Source organism: Aquila chrysaetos, chromosome 12, assembly GCF_900496995.4.
Source record: "Aquila chrysaetos chrysaetos chromosome 12, bAquChr1.4, whole genome shotgun sequence".
NCBI lineage: Eukaryota > Metazoa > Chordata > Aves > Accipitriformes > Accipitridae > Aquila > Aquila chrysaetos.
Window position 1 is genome coordinate 26,247,686 of NC_044015.1, and position 20,224 is coordinate 26,267,909.

The 20,224-nt window shown below is 43.6% G+C and overlaps 1 protein-coding gene across 2 annotated transcripts in view; it reads left to right on the forward strand.

Annotated features, from left to right (window-relative positions):
- Positions 1-938: 938 nt before the first annotated feature.
- Positions 939-20,224, forward strand: part of COL24A1 (collagen type XXIV alpha 1 chain) — a 152,035-nt gene continuing 132,749 nt past the window's right edge. For both annotated transcript variants that reach the window (XM_030033175.2, XM_030033176.2), the window contains exons 1-3: positions 939-1,109; positions 7,769-7,830; positions 14,425-15,725. In XM_030033175.2, the coding sequence (XP_029889035.1) occupies positions 1,054-1,109; positions 7,769-7,830; positions 14,425-15,725 (1,419 nt within the window). In that variant the 5' untranslated portion in view covers positions 939-1,053. The remainder of the gene's footprint in view (positions 1,110-7,768; positions 7,831-14,424; positions 15,726-20,224) is intronic.

Here is a 20,224-nt window from a genome sequence, read left to right on the forward strand (position 1 = left end):
ACGTCTGGTACTGTTTAATTCTACCTTGTTTGTTTTGAGAGGCAGTTTGCATAAAGATGTCTTACGGGATAAAGTTACAAGATTGCGTTACTGGGACAAGGTAAGAAAACTGGAAATTAAAGCTAAAAAAGACCTTAGTCTCTTTAGGAAGAAGACAGCGAAAGGTGTCGTGTTTCTCTTGGCATTGTAATGCTACCAGATGACATCTGCTCTTCAAACATTTTCCAGAAGAAGGATTGCTGGACCCCACTGCAACTATACTCAAAACGCAAAGCCTCCAGCACACTCAGCTTTATACCGTTTCATCACCTCCCTTCCCCCGCTACCTCCGTCCCCACGTTCCAATTTGACTTGCAGCTTCCTACCAAGCCTTCCCAACTGGAGCCCGGCGAGGACCGACGGCTCTCCTCGCCCTTCGGACGCGCTAAGCCGCATCACCTGCCTGCGCCTTTCCCATCCCATCGCCGTCAGCCGGACCGGGCGCACCTGGGGCCGCCGCACGGCTCTCCCTCCCCGGCCCCGCCGGTGCCGGGCCGGAGGGCCCTCGGCTCGGCTCGGCTCCGCTCGGCGCTGCGCGCCCTGGGGCGGCCCGCGGCTCCGGCTACCGCGCCCGGGGAGACCTGCGCGGGGCAGCGCGCACCATGCGCGGCCGGGGTCCGGCCCGCCCCGGGGGCCGTGTTTGCTGATGTAATCGCCGGGCAGCCAGCGCTGAAATTTAACACCGAGGCAGGCGGGGAGGACCGCCGGTGCCGGGGCAGGCGGCTGCAGCGCCGCTCCGCCGCCGGACTCCGCGGGCAGCCGCGGGGCTTCCCCCGCCACCCAGCCCCCGGCGCCCCCCCCCCCCCCCCCGCCCGGTCCCCCCGCCCTCCCTCCCCCCCCCTCCCGCCGCGCCCGCCCCCGCGGGCCGTACGCGGGCCGCCCTCGGGCTTGCGCGGAGCTCGGCGGAGACCTCGGGGCCGGCGCGGTTTCATGGACAGGACCTGACCCGGCGGCGGCGCGGCGCTCGGCTCCGGCTTTCCCTCGGATCTCCGCTGCCCGGGCAAATGCATACAAATGCATTTGGGAGCCGAGAGGACAAGGCGAGGACGCATCTCTCCCGCGGCGCAAACGTAAGCGGGAGCCGGGGCGGCGTGACGGCGGGCCCCGCTTCCCCCGGCCGGCGGCGACGGGGCGCCCGGCTCCGCCACCCCGCCGCGGGGCTCGGGGCTCGGCCGCGGGGCCGGGTGGGGGCCGGGGGCTGCGGCTCAGCTCCCCTCCCGGGGGCGGAGGACGGCCACCCCGGTGGGCTGTCCCCCCGCCCCTACCCTCCGAGCTCCAGCCGTAGCCCCGCGAGGTCCCGGGTGCCCCCGGCGGACCGGCGGGGGCTGCGGGGTGCCGGCTGCCCGGACGGAGCCCGCCCGTGCCGGCGGCTGTGCGTCTCTCCCCTCCGCACTCCTCTCCCTCGTCTCTCCCTCTTGCTTTCCTGGATGTTGCCGGTCCCGTCCAGCACCCTCGTGTCACCTTTCCCCCGTCCAAGCGCACGGCCCGGCAGGCAGCCTGGCTCTGGGGAGCCCGGCCCGGGGAGGGTCACGCGGGTGTGTGGCCCCCCGTGGGGCGTGGGCAGCCTGACCTGAGAGCCAGGACACCCCTGCGTCCCTCGGGGGGAATGGGGGTCCCGGGAGAGAGCGTGCCTCTGCACCCACAAGTAAGGCGGCTGCACGTCCTCCCTAGCTGTTGAAACATAGCAAACAAACAAAGCCTGCAGAATTGAGGTTTAAGAGGTGAGGCTACTCTTGATAACAGAGATGACCAGATGAGGTGCCCTGTATTTACAGGCTTCTGCAATAGGCTGAGGTATTTCTAATGCATCGTCATCTGCGATGAAAAGGTAGAGCTCCGCTCTCCTCCATAGTTTGCCTAAAAGCAGCCTAGGCGAGATGATGTGAACTTTTGGTAGCTGTATCGATACCGTAGAGGTTGCCAGTATGTGTCTCTTTCTGTAAAGTGCTTGTTTTATTCTGGCTGTGGCTTAAATGAAGTTTACTGAGAGCTCCGAGCGGGACAGAGAAGGATTTGTCTTGTGCTGTAGCGAGGATTATGCTGCTAAAGCGTGCCTGGTGTGTAATCTGGGTGCGCCTGAATGCTTATGAGCAGTTACCTGGCTGCCTGAAGGTGGCCTTCCCAGGAGATGTGTGTTCAGTGGCTGGGGGGGACGACGATGACGACTTCTTCAGGAATTGTCTGAGTGCAATTGAAAAAAGGGGTTAATCTTATATCTGTAAAGAGACATTGCTGATAGAGAAACATAAATTGAATTACAGTAAAGTAGTACAGTAGCAAAGATGCAGTTTACCCCAGTTCAAAATCGGAGAGAGCTTCAGAGTATGTATCTACGTGTTTCTATCCTGTTTACCCAATTTACATCACTAGAGAGAGAGAGAGCAACCTGGTTGCTTGCCTGTGTTAAGAAACCAGAATTCTTCACAGAAGGATCAGGTTTCCTTAGCATATATCAAACCAGTCAATCCCTTGCAACCTAGACCCCCTTTTTGTGGAAATGCCATTAGGTCAGACCTGCTACCTGTATAGGGGTGTCTTTGCAGCTTAAATAAATAAAACTCCTACTCCTAAACCTCTCACCAAATTTGTTGATGGAATATTTAAAAACATGACCAGCCTTGTGTTACCCTTGTCTCTTGCGAGCACTGAGTTGTAGAGCATTTGAAGAGTGGTCTACAAAATGTACAGAGACAAACCCCGAAAGAAGAGAGCATTTCACAGGAGTGGGAATTTGAGCTGTGTACTTTTGCCTTAATACAGAGGAAAACACTTAGTATACACTACCTAGACAAGAGAACGAGTGTAAGAAATCAGGGATGTACTCATAAACCGGTTCTAAAATCACATCTTTTTCATTAATTTTTCTCCTTTTAGAAATACTTAGAGTTGACTGTTCATCTGGATGTGGTAGTGTCTCATCTTAAGCCAAATGCTGTCCAGAGCATCTGGGCCACCAGGCAGGGAGTTTCCTTTCCTCTGAACCACAGCACTGTTCAAGATTCCTCTTAGGCTCCTCAGAAGGAAAGCGTGATACCTCTTTTGATCCTCTACATCTCCCCTTATCTTGTGTCTCTCCCTTTTCCCCTTCTTTCAAATTGTGTACTTGCAGCAAAGGATCCGTGCCCAAAGGGCATGTGACTGTCACCTGGGGGAGAGGCTTTGGAGGCTGCTGTGTCCCCTCAAGCCGTGTTGATAGTAGGTCTCTTAAAACTTGGGAAGCAGCACTGGACCTGCTGGCTAATCTCATTATAGCAGCAAAGGAAGATATCTTTCCTTTCAGATCTTGAAAGATAAGGCTTTTAATGGCCCAGGGCATCTCTGTCCACAAGGTGCTATCACTTTTTGCAAAGCCCTCCACAGGCTTGATGGACACAGACTCGGCCATTCTCCTCACCAGTCCTCAGAGGAGATCCAGTGAAGCAATGCACATGGGGCAGGTGCTGGTATTTAAACCATCATCACTGATGAGCGCAGGGTTGAATGCATCTGTGCCAGTTACACTGGGCACAGGTTTCCCTGCCTTCTCTAGCAGCCAGCTAGGGGTATTTCTTCCTTTAAACTTGAGGTTTAGGAAACTAGCCTGGAATGAATACTGCTGTGCACTGACCAAACCTGAGCTCTGTATGCTGCTGAATAGTCTTCAGAGGGTGGAATTTTTCATCGTTGCTTGCCACAACTTACTTTGAAGCTTATCAGTTTCCTCATCCATCTGTCACCCTTAATGGAAAAAAAAAAAAAAAAATGGATAGTTGCTGTCCACTCATAGGAAGAGACAAACAGCCACAAGATGTCAAAGATTATCAGAAAGAGAAGCTCTATGTTAAGTGGTAGAATAGCTCAACTGTGTTTGATAGTGCCTTCCTCCAAACAATTATATAGTTGCCCTCAGCTTGTGCTTGCATGTAAAACAGGAGAGAGGATGAAAGAGTAGGAGGAGGGGAGGAAGCTCAAGAGATACCTCGACTCTAGGACAGGACATAGCCAAGGGCTACTGGAACAGCTTCATGTGTGATCTTAAATGGGGAAAAATAGCCAGCATTCGAGTCAGCTGGAGTCTTCCTTGCCACATGCTTTTGCATTTCTCTATTGTTGTGTCCCATTGGGGCAAGTCTCCCCAGGAGCTACAAGCTCAGCTAAGGCATGCTGTCCAGGGTTTCTGCAGGCTGCTTGCTTGGTTCCTTGCACCTATGGCAGATGATGGATCAAGCCATGTATGCGTTACATAGCAGGGAGCCTGGTGGCTTAGTGGTAGTGCTGGCGTGAGAATGGAGACTGAGAACTGGGCTGCTCTGCAGCTTAAAAGCTGCAAATGCAAGGAGTAGTGATCTTGACCGAGAAGGGAGGGTTTGCACAAATGGATTCTCTCAGAAAGACAGAATTTCATTTTTTTTCATCTTTGGCCGCGGAGGGCTCCCTTGTACAACTTCGCTTTAGGTTGCACATGGTTCCATTTACAAAAAGTTTTACTTGTTGTGAAAAAAGGTAGCAGGAAAACTCACTTTTCCCACGCATTAGAGGACCTCCAGCCCTATGGTTGACTCTGGTCCCTGTTTTTTCTCTCAGCTGATCTCTCATCTGTTCTTGACATTAGCTGGAGAGCACTGTGTAAGCCAGACATTTGTCTTTACCTCTCACTAAATGTTTCTGTATATCTAGTTACATCTGTGTAATTTACAGCCCTGGGAGCATTTTGGAATTTCTTGCCTTCCTACAATGTTTGCTGGGAGGTGACGGAGGCAGATACCTGACACACAGCTTGTCCCTGGCTGATGTTGTGGAAGAGGCTGTTGTAATGTTAAGAGGAGTCATCTTTGCATTTTGGGCTCTGGGGTTCTTTGAGCATCCTGACTTTGGAGTTAACTAAAATGTTTTATGCTATTTTTAATTGTGAATCCATTTTGCACCCATGAAAGTCAAATAAATAAAGAGTTGTCCCGAGTTTTAGCTGATAGTGCGATGCATGGACTTTCTTCCTAACACAGCTATCTCCTGCCACCGAGCTACTCATTAGATCAAAAGATGATGTGTTGTGTTACACAGAAACTATGAGCTTGAATTCTGGTCTTACAAGCTGAAAAAACCAAAGTGAGTATCCCATAGCTGACGTACTGTTTGGACAACAGTCAGTATTAGGTCTTTTGCAGGAGTGGCATAGCTGCTCCAGTAGACATTTCATGGCTGTAGCAGGAGAAAGCCTGAAGAGAGAAATAGCTAGGGACTGCAGTGGTTAATTAAAAAGCGTGCCCTTACAAGCATGTTGGGATTTGTAAGGTGTAGTTTCCACCCCGCTCCCCTTTTGTGATCAGAACTGGAGCAATGATGCGTATTTTTGAATATCCTGTACATTCTGTGCATTTTCTTCTAAAAAGCATGATGTATCTACAGTTTTACAGTAGCAATAGCAATGACAAAATATTACCATTATCATGCCTTACTGTTCCTTAAATTATTCATTTGTTCTGATTGCCAAAACTTAAGCTCTGACAATATGCAAATCCACATGTAGGTGTATAACCAAGGGACCTGATTTTGTCCAAGATCCAGCGCACTTACTTGCTTTGAAAACTTCGAGCAGATGTTTTGAAGAATGCTGCAGGAGACTCTTTAAGATACGTCATAGCAGGAAAAATATGTTTAGTTCAATTTTATAAAGCTTCTTTTCCCTGCCGCTGTAGTTTGGAATCCTGTCTAAATAAGTGCTTTGCCTGAAAATCAGTGGGGCAATTTGTGAATACAGTCCAGGCTGCTGATGGGGTGGAAAAGAAAAGGACAGCAGAGAGGTTTGCCAGCTGGAGAGGGGGTGGTGCTGGATAGTGCACTCTTTAAATTGTTGTTTGAACCAACACACCTGTAAGGAATGGGAGTTGGTTGGGTCTATAATGCTTCCTTTCTCCTCCCAGCATTTGCCATGAATGTTTTTCCTCGTAACGGGAATTGTGGGAAGGCTCAGCCAGCAGGCTTTGGTTGGCAAGTGTCTGTCAAGGGCTGGGCTTGTGGAGGGGGCAGTTGAGAACTATCTGCTGCCTGGGTTGGACTGGGCTGGGGAGGGGCCCCACAAGAAGCAGTGGCACCAGCTGTGAAGTACCCCTTCCCATAAGGGGGGCTTGGTTTGAAAACTAGGGTGAAACCCCCCGGTAAAACTGCTTAAGTGGAAGGAGAGTAAGTAATCAAACCCATCCTCTGCTACATCAATGAATTTTGATTTTTTTTTTTTTTTTCTTTGTTTCACTGAGCAAATTGATAAAACCAGATTTTTGCTCTGTGGTTTTCATGCACTTGGATGTTTCTGGAATGTTTGAATTGCAAACCCTTGGAAGGGATATTAAGATTTTTCACTAAATACTGCTATATATATGTGTGTGTGTATACGTACATATATATATATAAATATTTAACTCATAGCATGATTTCTTGTTATTATACCATTACTAATACTTGGTTTATGCATACGTTATCCTCTGAGCTGAAGGCAACCTGGCAGTGGGAGGAACTTGTCTGTCATTGCTGTTTGAACCATATGTTCCTGTATAAAGTGGTAGGGCTTTCTTCCTGCACTTTTTTTTGCTGTGTGTACCTGATAAATTAGCTGGCAAAGTCAGATCACATGACGTTACAGGTGTTTAGTTGCAGCTGTGTTACTTTCAAATACTGTTTATTCCAGATACTCAAGTGTTCTCTGGCATGGTCCAGCAAATGTTTTTAGTCAATCTAGTGTTGTGAAAAATCAATGAGGTTACATACGTTAATGAGCAAGAGGGTTGAGCTGAGGCTTGAGTGTGAGTTGAGTAGTTAGTATCAGAACTATATGTCTGATATTTTAGAAATATTTATTCTCAGAACTGAACAGGTATAGGTCACTATAATTGTTACACACGTCTGTTTCTGTGCCTGGATGTCCAACATTTAATAAATGAGAAATATATTCTCTGCTAAAGATTCAGTCACTGATAAGAGTGTGATTAGGTGCTAATCTGGCTAATATGGTAATTGAATAAAAACCAGCAGACAGTCTGTTTTTAGCCATGGTAAAAAATGTATTTTTTGCCCAACATCCAACACTTTTCATTTAAAGCAGATTTTGAGCATGTAACATCTATCAACCTTATATATGTTCATTGCAATCGGTAAGCCTATGATACATATCAGTATTGCACTCTCCTATCTGAGCATGAAGTTTTAAGTTAAAATGTGATGGAATTTTTTTGCTTTGTCAAGAGCATGTCTTATTTGTAACACGACAAAATTTTATAATACAGGAACAAAAGCGTGCCACGTTTTCATTTATGGTAAAATGATGTGATATAGTGACAAGACTGATAGCAGGTCAGAAGTATCTAGTGATCTCTACAGGCATTAACTTGTCACTTATTTTATAGTTTCTTTACAGTAACATTTTTTTTTCTTTCCAGAAAGAAATTTACTACATAGCAGCATTCATATTTGAAGGCTGCTGCAAGAAAATATAAACCAGATGCAGTTACTTTATTAGTAAAAGCCAGTGTAAAATATATGTACTATATATGAGGGCATACATAATCCTAGATCTTTGTGTAAAACGCCTTCTCAGCATCAGTGGAAAGTTGTACAATGTGATGGCTTTGATCCAGGACTTGCTGAAGTTAATGGTATCCTGCCATTGACTTTGGATGTTGAATCAAGCTCTTAATTCCTTGGAGCTCTGAAACTGTAGATGTTTTCTCACATGTTCTTTTCTTTCTTTTCCTTTTAGGAAAACTCTCATTTTTATTGCAATATGTATAGCTATGGGTGTTGCACAAGGACCCAAACAAGGTGAGAATGCTTTTTTTTATAACAGGACATTTGTATAATCTGTTACTAGATGAAAAGAGTAAATGGCTGTTGTTACTAGTGACCTTAGGTTCAGTTCCTTAATGGTGACTTAAAGAAACTACCAGCTACAGCATAGTGATAGCAAAAGTTTAAAGCAACCAGTTTGGAAAAGATGACCTTTTGAAAATTACTCAGATTTTCTGTCTATGAAATTGCTTACATATTTAAGCAAGCTCTTCATAAAAGAGAAGCCTTGTACAGTGAAAAGGCTTTGATTGTGTCTTCACTGCAAGTGGGTGTCCTTGGGGGTGGCAAGCTATGACTGAGTTACCTTTGCACTTAGGGCTGTGCAAGCAAACCACTGCATATAATAAAGGCTTAGTCTAGGCTGGCATCACTAAAGCAAAAAGTGAAATAGTGTATTCATTTGGTTTTGCATTCAGATGCAGATGTTAGCGAGGAAATAGGGTTGCCTTGTTTTTAGTTTCTTTTTTAATCTGCCAGCTGTTATAACTGCACCAGATGTGCAGCTTGCACTAGAGACTGCTGCAGGAATATTAGTGTCCCAAAGTGGTAGAGGCTAACATGCCATTTAGTCATTTCTTATCTGCCAGGAGAGTGGCAGCATTGGTTCTGTGCCATGTTCCTTCACAGGTGAAGCAAGAAATAGGTCACCCTTGGCTGGTAAGTATGTTAACTGCAAAGACTCAGCTGAATACAAACAGCTGGACTGCATGGTTAAGACAAGACTCATCCCTGATAATGTTTTGCTAGAGCCCTGTGGGATATCTCAGCAGCCTCCCACTGTTACTCTCACCAGTGCCTTTTTCCTTCTCATCAACTGCAACTGGCAAAGCTTGGTTTTTACTTCGGTTGCAGTTGGTTCCCCCGCACACACACCTGTTCTCTCTGTAGTTTTGCCTTCCATTAGTTACTTGTTGTTTGCCTGGTAAGATTGGTTGTTGATTTTTCACATTCAGCTCAATGGGGGACATATGCTTTTGTGATGATGGGATTCTCCCAGATTTTTCTAACAGCTGGGCCAAGTTCTCATCAGAGGAGGGGCAGCACCTGAAGATGTGTGTGGCCTGCCCTGCTCCAGGCCTGCAGGGATGGAAAGGGAAGAGGCTGTTTTAGGGAGGCAGTTTGCACTTTCCCAGTGTAGCAGGAGCAGCTGAGGGATGCCAGAGACAGGTGTGCAGCAATGGTTTGAGTTGTCTTCATCACTCCAGGCCACCCTCCTCTTCTGCAAAGAAATAAACAATTTCTCTCACTTCTCATGTGCCCCAGCCTGACAATTACTTTTCTAACGAAACTTCAGGCGAGGACTGTGAAGGCTACAAGACTGGGGGGCAGCAGTGACATGGGGGAGTGGGTGTAGTCTGAGGCTTATTTGCCTCTTGGCTGAGAGTACCTCCGTGCACAGAGCCTTGCAGAAATGGGGTAAAGCCTCCAGTCTTGACATGCTTACATTTGATTTTTTTTTTTTTTTGTCACCAGCAGATGAAGGAGCTTTCCTACCATTTTTTTTTTTTTTTTAATTACTCAACATCATTTTTAGATAGGTGTATGAGAAGCCTTACTGAATGAGAATGCCCCTTTATCCCCTGTGCACAGATGTCATACATAACTTCATTTTCTTTAAGTGCTTGCTTGGGATGGAAATGATGCATTGAACCTTGGTGCAACTTTCTGTCTGTGCGTTAATTTGGTCCCTCATGCACTTGCACAGTGTGTAAACAAGGTTGCAAAAAGTAGTTCAGAGAACAGCAGAGTGAGGAAACCTCCTCAAAAAAAAGAGCAGCTCAAGTGTATCCTTCAGTCTCAGTATATAATCTGCAGAGCTAGCACTATTCCATTTGCAGTGCTTAGAGTTTGCCCAGGAAGAGGATTGTCTGCCCATTAGGAATATGTTAACACTTAAGTTGTTATTAAAACTTTCTTGGCAGTTGTCTTTTGAAAAAAGAGTGTTCTGCCAAATATGAAGATGCTAGCTAGGGTGATTAACATTCCTTCTCTCCTGAGCTGATGGGACAGCCTATGCATGCTTTACCTGAGAAGTTATGCCTTGTTCATTTTAGTAGGCTACTATAAATTGTGTTCAGTGAAATATATGTAAAGATACAGTGTCAGCGTTTAGGAATAGTACTTCGAGTGTGGCTTAAGGACATACAGAATCAATTTAATCTGGTTGGCTTTCCTATGCCAGTCACTCAGCTTGGTGTCTGGGAGAGCACTTGTTGCAGCCAGCTATCTTAATTTACCCAATTGCAGATGCAGCATCACCTAGGAAATGGGCAGCCTGATGAGTTATTACTCTCAGTTCTGGTGGAGCTAACTGATGAATGACCCTTGTCTTTCCCTTATCCATACTGGTAAAGGGAAAGCAAGTAATGTGTATAATAGGATTGCTGAAGTGGAGAGAGCACCCCAAATATCCTGCCCTCAGAGTAGCCGTGAGTATGGAGGAATGTGGAAAATGAACAAGAGAGACTGAACAGAAGAGGGGTGTGGAACAATCAAGCAGCCAAATCCCCTCATCCCTCCCCAGTTCCTTTTTAGGATTTTTTTTGTGCTGCAAGAGGGTCAAAAGATTTTTTGCCAAAGCCCATGTTAGGTTTTCCTTCCCCTCATGATGCAGTAAGGTTGTGAATTTTTCAAGTCCTCCTAGAAGGTGGAAGGAAAGCACTTGACACCAAAACCCCAAAACAACTTTTCCTTCAAGAAAATGAGCTGTTACAATTTGGGGGACTAATGGGTTGAGTAAACAGTAAGTGAAGACAGATGTTGTGCAGACCTCGGTAAACAAAGAAAACTGGCTACTGATAGGTAAAAAAATAGTGGTTGTCATGCTGGGAGGAAGAGTTGAGAGGGTTGCCTGCTCCCAAACCCCTGTGTACTGCCAAGAGCTTCTGAAAGCCTTAAAATAAAATAAAAATACATGTTGGACCAGAAATTAAATGACGGGCCAAAAAAGTTTGGAACAGCCTTTTGGCTTGACTGCGGGTTAATAGGCAGCAAGTCAGCAAGGAATAATTAGTTGATACTTAATCTTTTGCTGTCATTTTTCACACAGCATTTATTTGTGTTTAGCTTTCTCGGGACCTGTCATTGTTTGCAGAAATCTGCTTGCAGGATGTGGAGAATGTGTCTTATTTCTCATCATGCTCTCAGATGACTTTCCTTTTTTTTTTTTAATAACCTTTAAACAATGTGCTGTTTTCAAATCACAACTGCCAAAATTTTGGCAATTTTGCTTGCAGCTTGAGATTTACTAGCAATACTCCTTGAATGTCCTTTTTTAATTGACTGTTTTAAGCCAGTTTAAGTTTAAGCTTTTTGTTTTATCCTTTATACTACTTTGGACAGATCACGTGCATTGTTATTTTTAAATACAAATATATAATTACAAATATATTAAAATACAAGTACTTGCCAAATATTTCAGGTCAGGATGTGATATTAAGGCACAACCTTAGGTTAGATTATTAGCTATTCTACTCTGTGATGTCAGCTGGCCCAGCCAACGCACAGAAGTGCCGGAGCGGTGTTTCCAGCCTTGGGGTATTATTTGCGTGTGTAAGACCTCTGCGTTGCCCAGAGCTCAGGACCTGTGTTTCTTTCTAGCTTCCACAAGGGCAATACAAGTACAGCTTTCTCCTCCATAACTACATGCAGACCATGCAGGACTGGGGTCCTGAGAAAGTGTGGTGGTTCGTTAGCAGATGTGTTGTGCTTCGAAGCTCTACTATAACCTGACCCCTGTTATCAGTTTGACAGATAAAAATACAGCCATAGTAAATTAATTGCTCTGAGGCAAAACATCTTGAGAAATTGGCGTACTCATGACTTTCTGCGAAGATATGCTTTCTCCATACCTCTGTCTGCACTGGCTACCTGCCAGGATAATCTTGGCATGTCTGTGAATCTCAAACATGACTAGAAACACTACAAGGTGTATAATTAATTTTCAAGATGTACAGTGCATTCAGGTTGATGCTTTTGGTTCCAATTTATAAACCACTCTCAAGGAAATCTCAGGCTCTTTTCATAATTTACCACTGAAACTAAGCCAACATCTGTCTATTCTTAAAGTTTGCTATGAATACACTCAGTCAACAGAGAAAGGGAAGACTGGGAAAGGAGACCTTTTTTCCACTAAAAGAGTGAACATCCATTTGTTTCAGTTGCTCTTTCCTCTTAATAGAGCAGAGAATCCTTAACTTTCCTTGGTTACTCCAAATTTTTGTTATGCCATTTAATAGCTTTATTTAATTAATATAAGCACAATGTGAATAGTAAAAGTACCCTCAGCTAAATGCTGTGGCAAGTGCCAGTCTCTTCCCTGTCAGGTTTATTAGATCAGTGCAATTGTTAGATACTACTAGTAATTTTTAATATAGGCAGTTCACTGAAGCTTAGGTCCAGCCAGTTGTTCCAGTTAGGGGAAAAAAAGATCATATAGTATGCTTCTGTGCAATGCTGTTTATGAAAACTACAATGTTCAGTTTCCCCTTGTGCAGAAAATTGGAAGAATTAGGTTAGAGGGATCTTGAACTCATGTGGTCCTACCTACCTCCTGCTGAGACCAGGGTCAGTGCTCAAGTTAGTTCATGTTGTTGGGTCCTGTCCAGTTGGGCTTTGTGTAATCTCCATTCTTGGAGATTTTCAATGTCTCTGCCCCCCTGGTCCAGCACTTAACCACTTTTGTGGTGAGAATGCTTTTTCTTTGTTTGGAGCTGGAATTTTATGTGTTGCAGCTTGTGCCTATTACTCCCCAGCTTCTATGTTTTCCCTATAACCCCCATTCAGGTAAGGGACAATTGTAATTAGGTTCCCCCAAACCTTCCCATCTCCAGGCCAAGCAAATGTAGCTCCTTCAGCCTTTTCTTATGTCATGTGTGTTAGCCCCCAACCTTCTTGTCTGTTATTTCCATGATTGTGTTTTCTCTCAGTCTCTGCAGTATTTCTGTAGCACCTTTCACAAACACCCAGACAAGCAGTTTTACCAATCAATGCCATAAGTGCTCTCTTATTTTGTGACCCTACAGGAAGACTGCTGGGGATGTGTGGTTTAGCTCCTATTCAAGCCTTTGTAATGTTTCTGTTTCAGCTGCATCATAAGGGATCTAACATTGTCTTTGAATTCATCCTGAAGCAAGAAGGTGTTTATGCACACAAACTCCATGCCTTAATCTGATTTAGGCAATACCAAATGAATTTGGTCATCTTTGACAGTTGATTTAGCCTTTAGGAGGAAAGTGGTTTTGATTTCTTACCCCAGGTCAGATGTGATTATTGGGAGGCTAGATAATTGTGTTCCTATGCATTAGGTGAAGATATTTAGCCAGGTAAAAGATGGAGATACTGTAAGGTCGAGGCTAAAGAAAGGGCTAAAGCACAAAGCTCACGTTATATAAGACACTAGAGAATCCAACAATGAAAACACCCCTGCCCATTCCACCCTGTAGAAAGATCTCCTATCCAGACTTGATATGCCAAAGCCAAATCTATAGGACATAAATCAGTAGATTCTCTGCCTCCTGCTGTGGAGTGCACTCTTAATTCGCTATCTTGTCTGGGTAGCTGCAGCCTTGCATTCTCTAGGAGGCCAGATGAGCCAGAAGATAGGACCACTGCCCCTTGGGTCCTGACATTTTGCCTCTTTCCTTGCTTCTTGCCACTTCTGCTTCTGCAGAGTTCATCTCATCTGTGGCCTTAACAAGTAAACTGTGTGGAGGGAAAGGAGGTGGCAGCAGCACAGTCTTGTTGCATGTCCCCTTGGAAAGATATTTGTTTTCCTTTAGGCTGACTAACTTTGGCACCGATATATACAATCAAGGGTGATCCCACTGGGAAAGCAATTCCCTTTGAAGCCAGCTCTGTAATGACACAGGGCCTTGCTTGGTGGGAGGAGAGCTCCCTGGTGGAAGCACAGCAGTTCTTCCCAAGTACCAGTTGAATTACCTCTGCAGCACATAGTAGCTCCTCAGCAAGGCTTACATTTGTATTTTGCTTTGAGCCAGTGACTCTTTTGGTGCTCTGCTGAGGTGTTACTGTGTTATAAATAGCTTGTCCCTTCTTAAAAACAAAGCAACCCTCCCCTCAAATGCTTTCCTTTAAACTTTTCAAATAAAGAGGAAAAGCATGGTTTTATTGCAGAAGGCTTTTGCAGAAGAAAAAGTTAAAGGCTAAAAGAAAAAATTATCTGCTCAAAGAGTAGGCAGGATTAGCCAAATGACAAAGTATGTTCATTGATTACTGTGAAAAGGTTGAAGACAGCAAAGGGGATTTTTCAGTTTCATAACTGAAGTAAGCTACAATGGACGTTACGGGGGCCTTTCTGTGTGTTTGGGTTTTGGTTGGGGTTTTTTTCAATGGAAATTTTGTTCTAGCTTTAATTATATGTTCAATTTATGTGAAAGATTAGTGTAAGGCACACCAGGGATTTGGTGGCCTTGCCTTGCTGTGTGCAGTATATATGCTCTGGGAAGTACAGATTTGTTAAGATGTTGTGTGTACATTTGTTTGTATGGATCTGAATTTGTGAGCTCGTAAACAAAATCAACAGTATGCCTTTATTTCTTCTTACAGCAATAGATGTTCTTCATCAACTAGGACTTGTGAAAGATGTTCAACAGCCCTCAGAGACGACAGTGCCCTCGTCATCTCAGTTACCTTACGGTGTTCGTCTAACCATATCAGGAATTGTACTAACTAGTGATGCACATATTGAGTTCCCCGTCATTCAAGTCATACCATCAAATCTAGGGCATCAGTTCACCGTATTGGTTGGGTTGTACTCTTACAGAGTAAATAATGCTTTCCTTTTCAGTATTAGGAACAAAAGTAGACTGCAGTTTGGTGTCCAGCTGCTACCAAGAAAGGTAGTGGTGTACACTGGAGGGAAGCAGTCTGTATATTTTGATTATAGCGTTCACAATGAACAATGGCATTCATTTGCCATTGGCATTAGAGACAAGACTGTCTCAATATTTGCTGAGTGTGGAAAGAAGTACTATAGCAGGGAAGTACTTTCTGATGTGGGGACATTTGATTTGGATGGTTTGTTTACCCTGGGAAGGATGAACTCTCACTCTGTCAGCTTTGAAGGAGTTATATGTCAGCTAGATATTATTCCCTCTGCAGAAGCCTCTGCAAACTATTGTAAATATGTGAAACAGCAGTGTCGCCAGGCTGAAACATATCGATCTCTGCTAGGAGCTCCACGTGTGTCAGATGGGCTGGATATTTTTTCAAAGATGACGATTGATGAGAAAAAACAGTTGGAAGGCATATCAGCTTATAGAAGGAAAGAAGCATCAAACATTCCTGTTACCAGTGTTGCTCAGATTCACTTTCTACCAGAATACTTTGAGTCAAGAAATGTCTCTGCATCAGAGTTTGCAGAGGCTGAACCTCTGTTGCTGGAAGCCTGGCCTGAAACAGAACTCCAGGAGAATGTCAGTCTGCCTCTTCATCAGCAGGAGATGAGCAAAAAGAGAAACATCACTAAAAACCCCACAGGATCATATCCAAATACTTTAGATAATACTACAGAAGATGCAGGCAGACAAAGTGAGCCTTTTCTGATCTCCCCTGTAAAACAGAGTAAAGCTAAAAGCAAGGGAATGGACAAAGCAAAACAGCATTTAGATGAACCAAACAATAAGCAGCAAATCTTCAACACAACCCTGTACACTTTGCCTGCTGACCTCTCCCTGGATAATCAGCTCAGTCCAGGGCAGGAAGGTGCATTTGATGCTGATGAGACTTATCACATGGAAAACAGTTATGAAATTGGTATTAATAATTATGCTTATGACTATGAAGATCTTGACAAAATGTTTGAAATGGGAAGTGTCAGAGGTCCAAAGGGGGAAACCGGACCTCCTGTAAGTTATCTTTACTACTCTTTTTACTGTAATGCAGCAACATACATTTAATGGAGGCTTTGAAAGAAACCTCACAAAGCATGCCAAAACTGTGACTGCAACTTCTCCCGGCTGTACTGTACAAATGTTTGTCTGCCTTAAGTATGTCTCTTTCCCGCATGTGATTTTGGTGTAAGTGTTGTATATTTTTATTTACTGGCAGAATACAAAGACATTCAAGACATTCACATTCTGGTGAAGTGGTAGGCAACCCAGACTTCTTTAAAATTTGAAGTGCAGCCAGGTGTTTGTAACTGCTAATTATGGAGACTGCTTGCTTAATAAAATTACAGGATAATTTTATTATAGTACACAAATGTAGACACTGATCCATGAAAAGAACCACCAGGCTGTTTGGAAGACTGACATAGTTGAGCAATGCTATCAAAATTCATAACTGTAGAAAGAGACCAGTTGCAGAGTCTAGCCTGGTAAAACCATTCGTAACCCAAGGTTATGGGGTCATGCAAACCTGCATGTAAAATGATTTTTAGAACAGTCTTACAAGACTGTGGCATTTTTGCAGTTCGCAGGGTAAGTGATGCCTGAAACAACTGCAAATGCACAGTAGTGTTTTTAATAGAAACCCATTTGTCGTTCTTATTGTGTGCACAAGGCTCATAAACTTTTAAATATGTAAAAATGGGAGCAATATATATGAAGCTACAGACAAGAAAGAACAGCAGTTCCTGCTTAGCCTGGGAAATATGATAGTTAGTGCTTGTTTGAGTTTTTGGTTAACTTTTTTAAACCATAGCATGGAGTGGATAATTCCACTTGCTCTTTTTTTTTTGTGTGTGTGTGTGTGTGTGTGCATTTGTGTGGTTATTACTGGAAAGCAATTTGATATGTGTTAAGCAGCTCCTAACATACATTTGAATGTGCCCATAAATTTATTGCATGTATTTTTTCAGCACTGAAATATTTTTTTCCTAAGGTAGTCAGCAACTGAAAACCTATTTAAAAGTTCACTTTTTGCTCTAAACAGGATCCAGATGCAAAGGGATTGTTACGCAATTGAAAAATGTGTTAACAAGTAATTCACGTTAGTCCAGGGGTGCTCGTGCTTAATCTCTTTTGAATGTGAAGTCAGTCTTTTTTTCTCTTTTTGTTCCTTATGATAGTATTTATGGGGACGTATGACTAAATATGTAGCTGTTATCAACATGATGTCAATTTCCATTTGTGGAGCTTAGGACGTTTAGTAACTACTAATGGAAGTTTTTAATTTTAGCACATAGCTTGTACATTGTGATTTCAGTCAGCTACAGCCAAGAAAGTTAAATCAATTCTTTTTTACATGGCACAGAAATGGTTGCTGATCATGCTGTTGATTGTTTGCATTACTAAGAAACACCAAGCAAATGCTCTGGGTTTTTTCTTAGACACAGACAGTATACATACAGTGTCAAAGATGATAGCTGATTTGGAGAGTTCAAAGATGTCTCTGTTACTATTTTCTATGCCTGTCTTACAGACTGGGGGGACAGAAGTTTGTATCATCCAGGAAGGCTGTTAGAACAGACCTTGTGTTTGGTATAGTCTGTAGCAATCAATATGGTGCATTTGTGCTGAAGTGTTTTGCTGGGTCAAGATTTAAATAACATGCCTAAGGTCTTAGAGATCTGTGGCAGAGCTGGGAAGTTAATCTAGACCTTTTTGAGCACTAGTTTGGCTGAAAGGGCCAGCAGCACCTGCTGGAACAGAGGTAAAGCTAAAGCACTGTGCTGCCAGAGGGGTTGATGCCAAAGGGAGAGGAGGCCTCTGCGTGGCCTTGTTCATGCAAGCTTTTGTAAAGAATTGTGCTTCATGGAGGTTGCATGGCACAGTACTTGCTGCTGTTGGCCTCAGACTTGAAGAGGTGATCTTGGTTTGCTTTCTCAGTCTAGTACACCCATGTAGAGAAGACCAGAGAGAATCCAGCTTCTATATGTGTGGCTCTGACACTTTAATACATAAGTACCCACAGAGTCTTATCAATGGGGAGCCTAAAAAAGCAACATTGAAGAACTTGCAAACTTCCCTCGCAGCAAAAAATCCTGATGAGGCATGAAAGCCCCCCCCCCCCCCCCCCCCCCCTTTTTTTTCTTCTTTGTTATGTTGTGGTTGGTTTGAATCTTCTTTCAAGAGTTCAACACAGAAAAAACGTTCGTTCTATTGGAGTTGACAGGCAAGAACTAGCTTTTGTGGTTCTTAAACTCCTCAGCTTCATTTTAGCTTTTAATCATCTACCAGAACTGATTCTTGCCTTGTATAATTAGGCCCCTTGTATTCCATGATCCCACAGCTGTGGAATTCACCCACTGCTGCAAAGCAGGGCTCCAGAATTCAGGCTTTCATTTGTGGATAGCATATGGAAAAGGGCACCTATTTCTTCAAAGCTATTAAGACCCTGAGTAAAATTCTATCAGTTACAATGACCAAAATCCCCTACAAAAATATAAAGTGAGTTTGAAGTGGAACAGTGTGGTCTCCTTAACCACTGGTTTAGAGGGAAAGCTGCTCTGTTCATCTGATTGAGCCACTCCTTTTTGTGTTGCAGGTGGTGTTGGCACTGTATAAAGATTAAAAAAATAAATAAATCTCATGTGTATTTTCAACTCTCTAACTTTCAAACTGATATTCTTCACTGTGCAGTCCTGAAGCAGTTTGTAGTAATGTGATACATAGTCCCACACTGGTAGAAGGAGGGGTTGATGTGAGCTGAAGAGCTGATTTAGGTTACTTGCTGGTAGGTAATTGCATCTGCACGCCTATGTGCACAGGATTTGGCTTCCCCTAAGAAATGATCTAGGAATTAGTTTCCTCTATTGGAAAAGCTTTCTGGATTATGAAGACACTCAGCCAGGAGGAGAAATAGTAGAAGGCCAAATGGTGGTGTTCCTTAGTCTATCTGGTTGGTAAGGAGAAGCAGTCTGGAGTTATTGCCAGGAGGAATTGGAAATGCAAGCCCTGCATTACGCAGAATTGAGTCCTGGATGAGATGGTGTTATTCCAACCAAGAGGTGTGAGAGTGAGAACCCTGAGAGGGCAGTTCAGAGATCCTAAATGTGGTGCTAAATAAACTGCAGTAAGGGTAGTGTCAGCTACCTGTTCACTCTTAGCTTATTTCACTTACTTAGCTACCCTTTCACACGTTAGCTTGTTTTAGTCTTAGCATGTTTCTCAGTTGAACAAAATTGCTTGCTGAGGCTCTCCCCGGCCACAGGGGATATATTGGGCAGTTAATCACTTTCATGCATTTTAGCTCTGCAGGTAACCGTCATGTTTCCCTGCCCAAACTGAGAAATCAATCTCAGTATCTGCTGATTCAGATAAAAACTTAAGATTCTTGCTGTTTTATTTTTAGTAGCAGAAAGATAATGTTAGTCTTAAATATTTAAACATTTCATTTAATTCACCTGAAACTGATGCAGTTTCCCTATCTTCTGCACAACAATATTGAAAAGCCTTAATCCATAAACCAAAGCCATATATATCCTCTGATGTTGATGACGTTGATGACGTTGCTTTGGCTGTTGTAGGAATTCTTGACAGACAAAAAGAAAGACTTCCACAGCTGTAAGGAAAGGAGGTTAATCATTCACAAATGATTGCCTGCTCTAGGGCATTTGGAAAGAGAAGTGTGTGGTTTTGTATGGTTTCCAGTGAAATGCAAATGAAGCAAGAAGAAAAAATAGGTGGACATTCATGTTTGGTAGGATCCTTGTTGCTCAAAATTAAGTTGATATCTGTATGAAGTAATATGCTTTAAAAAGGTGGACAAATTCCAGGTGGTCTAAAACTGATGGGATGAAACTTAGTAAAATAGTACAGAAATTAAAAGTAAAATAGAGGATGGGGCAGTGGTTGGTTAGGCAGTCAGATGAGGGTGATAGAGTGATGTTATAGTGCACTAGAGAATAAATGCATCTTGCCACTGTGATGCTTGATACATTTCCAGGAGTGGTGACTATCAGAGACAGGCTATTTTTCTACTGGTTTGGGTATGCTGAGGCTGCAGTTTGAAGAAATGTCCTCAGTTTTGGATGATGAGCTTTGAAAAGGATGTAGACAGACTGGAAGGATTGCAGAAGGTTACAGTAACAGTGGCGCAGTTATAGAAAATATGATTCTGAGCAAAGGTTAAAACAAAAGTGTGTTTAGTAATGAAAGTAAGGGACAAATGTTACAGTTCTGCAAAGGGTGAGTTAATACTTCATAGAAGGTGTGGCAAGATACAAAATTTTAGGTGGGACATAAAGAAAATATAGCTAATCAGAGTGATACCTGCACAATAGAAGTGATATTAGCAATGTTAGAAGTGGAATTCCCTTTCATGGAGAGTGTTTTAGACTAGGTTTGGAGCCTGATGTTTCTGTTTACTTCCCTGCTGTATGTCAGATATTTTGGTGATGATGTGCAGAAAGGTTCATGGTTTTTTTGTTTTGCTGAAGGACCACCTGCCTTAGGTATTTGAT